The sequence below is a fragment of the Mercurialis annua genome, linkage group LG5 (assembly GCF_937616625.2).
Source record: "Mercurialis annua linkage group LG5, ddMerAnnu1.2, whole genome shotgun sequence".
Lineage (NCBI taxonomy): Eukaryota > Viridiplantae > Streptophyta > Magnoliopsida > Malpighiales > Euphorbiaceae > Mercurialis > Mercurialis annua.
The window spans coordinates 134,611-137,033 of NC_065574.1; the positions used below are offsets into that span (position 1 = coordinate 134,611).

General features: G+C 36.1%; 1 protein-coding gene across 1 annotated transcript; it reads left to right on the plus strand.

Annotated features, from left to right (window-relative positions):
- Positions 1-1,405: 1,405 nt before the first annotated feature.
- LOC126680577 (uncharacterized) lies at positions 1,406-2,171 on the plus strand. The gene is made up of 3 exons (XM_050375721.1): positions 1,406-1,591; positions 1,706-1,768; positions 1,818-2,171. The coding sequence occupies exons 1-3, from the start codon at positions 1,406-1,408 to the stop codon at positions 2,169-2,171; spliced, it is 603 nt and encodes a 200-aa protein (XP_050231678.1).
- Positions 2,172-2,423: the final 252 nt, after the last annotated feature.

Consider the following 2,423-nt stretch of genomic DNA (forward strand, 5'->3'; position numbering starts at 1 on the left):
ATGAAAGAGTAGTTTTTGAATCCATCATGTTTCCCTCATTGTTGGACTTCTTTACTTCTTTTAAGCCTTGTGACAGATTATATGTGAGCAGTAGCAAGTTTATTTGGATTAATATTGTTGGTATCCCGGGTGCATAGGAAGAGGACTCATTCATGCAAGTTGGGAATCGATTGGGTGTTTCTATTGCTGTTCATCCTATGGTTATTTCTAAGGAGAGATTAGACACAGGATCCGTTTTGATTAGCACTACTAGAGACAATATCCATCAAACTGTCCAGTTAGTTTTTGCTGATAAGGAATTTCCTATACATATTTCTGAATCACACTTACCAATAGTTTTGGAGGAATGGGATGGTCTGGAATCAGACTCTAATGATGATTCTTCGAGAAGTCATGGATCTTTTTCAATCTCGGATAAACCAGTGGAGGAGAATTTTCTGAATTCTTTAGAAAAGAAAGAGTTGTCAGATGTATCATCACCAGCGTTTCTGTTGCATAACTCAGCCTATGATGCGATCTGTGCAAATGCTTCTGCTGTTATGGAGAAACAGGTTAATTCTAATTCAAAGAATAGTCTTAATATGGAAAGGAGTATTCCATCAAGTTATGGCTCCCCAACAGGTCATACTCCAACAGGTTTTATGGGCTTTATTGAAACGAGGACGAAATTTAAACGAATTGATAGAAAGGGAAATTTATGTTCCAATCTAACTCGTACAGGATGTTCGGATTCATCCTTCTCGAATGCAATTATTAGACATAGGACCAAACTTAATTTTGCAGCAGCTAATAAGGTAGTAGAAGCAAGGAGGACGTGGAATATTGGTCTGGAACTGGTTCTGTTTGCAGCTGAACATGAAGAAGCTATCTTGGGTTTATTAACTCGTAGTAATCAGCAGGACTTTTTGAAGTCTGCTTGATCTGTGGATCTCTTTCCAGGTTATTGATTTTTTCATGTCGTGCTCTTTAAATATTATCTCTTGGAATTGCAGAGGGGGGCTTTCTTTTTCTAGAAAACAACGGGTTATTCGATCATTGGTTCTTAATAATAACTTATCGATTCTTGGATTGGATTGATTGAAACAAAAAAAAGGGTTTTGACGAGTTTGAAATAAGGAGACTTTGGCATAATTCTAATTTTAACTTTTGCTCCATCTCAAGGTGCTTCTGGTGGCTTGGTTTTGATTTGGAGTAAACTATTGATTTCTCCTACTAGATTGATTACTTCTTCAAGGTTTATTAGGTAGCTTTTGGTTTATGCAAGTAATTGCCCAAGGGATCGTTTAATTTTTTGGCAAGATATTAGTACATAAATTGAGTCTGACAAGCTTTGTATTCTATTGGGGGATTTCAATGAAATTATGGATCCGTGTGAGAGGCTGAACTGCTCGGTTTTTCAAATTCTATGAAGGATTTCTCGAATTTTATTAATTCTTCTTCTTTGTTCGAAGTTCCTTTACAAGGGCGTTTCTTCACTTGGTATAACAAATTGTCGCGGTCGAAAATTGATAGGTGTTTTGTTTCATATAGTTCCCTTAACATTTGGCCGAAGCTTTCTCTTAAGGCTTTAGCGAGATTGTTTTTGGATCATGTTCTCCTCTTATTTTGTTCAGAAGTTATATCGGATTGGGGTCCTAAACCATTTAAGTCTATCAATGCTTGGTGGTTTCACCCTCAGTTTTTCTCGCTTATTGATAGTTCATAGGCTGTTATCTCTGAATCTATTGCTAAAAGAAATCTTGTTGCTAAGTTGAAAGAATTAAGATCGGTAATCAAAATTGTGGAATAAGAATCATTTTGGAGACTTGAATTCGAAGTTGGGGGCTGTCCAGAAATCAATTACTGATTTGGATTATACTGCTGATGCTCGGCCTTTGGATGATTCGGAGCTGACATTATTATCTTCTCTTCATGTTGAATTCGATAAGGTATCGCGGCAACTTGATTCATTGTGGCTTCAGAAATCTAGATTAAACTGGAATCAGTTTGGGGAAAGGAATACAAAGTATTATCATTCGATAGCCACTATTCGGTCTAGATCTAATCTTATCTCAGAAATTTGGGTTAATAATGTTCTTTACTCGGATTCGGATGATATTAAGAAGCATGTTCATTCTTTCTATAAGAATGTATCAAGCAAAAGAAGCACAACCCACCTTTTTGCCAATTGAAAATCTATCGGATGAGTAGGCTAATTATCTTACTTCTCCCTTTTTGGAGTCAGAAATTTTCTTAGCTCTTTCGAGCTTCGACGATAATAAATCCCCGGGCCCTCGCGGTTTTAATTTCTTTTTCTACAAGCGAGCTTGGAAGATTTTGAAAGGAGACATTTTGTGTCATAACCGTAACCTAATCTCGTTTAGAATTATTAATTAATTTTATTTAGAATTCATTATGCATTGCATATCATGTATAATTATTAT

What these genes read in the sequence shown, in the direction of transcription:
- LOC126680577 (XM_050375721.1), top strand. Translation starts at nt 1,406, where the DNA reads ATGAAGGATTTCTCGAATTTTATTAATTCTTCTTCTTTGTTCGAAGTT. An exon ending in CGAGATTGTTTTTGGATCAT is followed by an intron (nt 1,592 to 1,705) that starts GTTCTCCTCTTA and finishes GATAGTTCATAG; the next exon opens with GCTGTTATCTCTGAATCTAT. An exon ending in AGTTGAAAGAATTAAGATCG is followed by an intron (nt 1,769 to 1,817) that starts GTAATCAAAATT and finishes TTGAATTCGAAG; the next exon opens with TTGGGGGCTGTCCAGAAATC.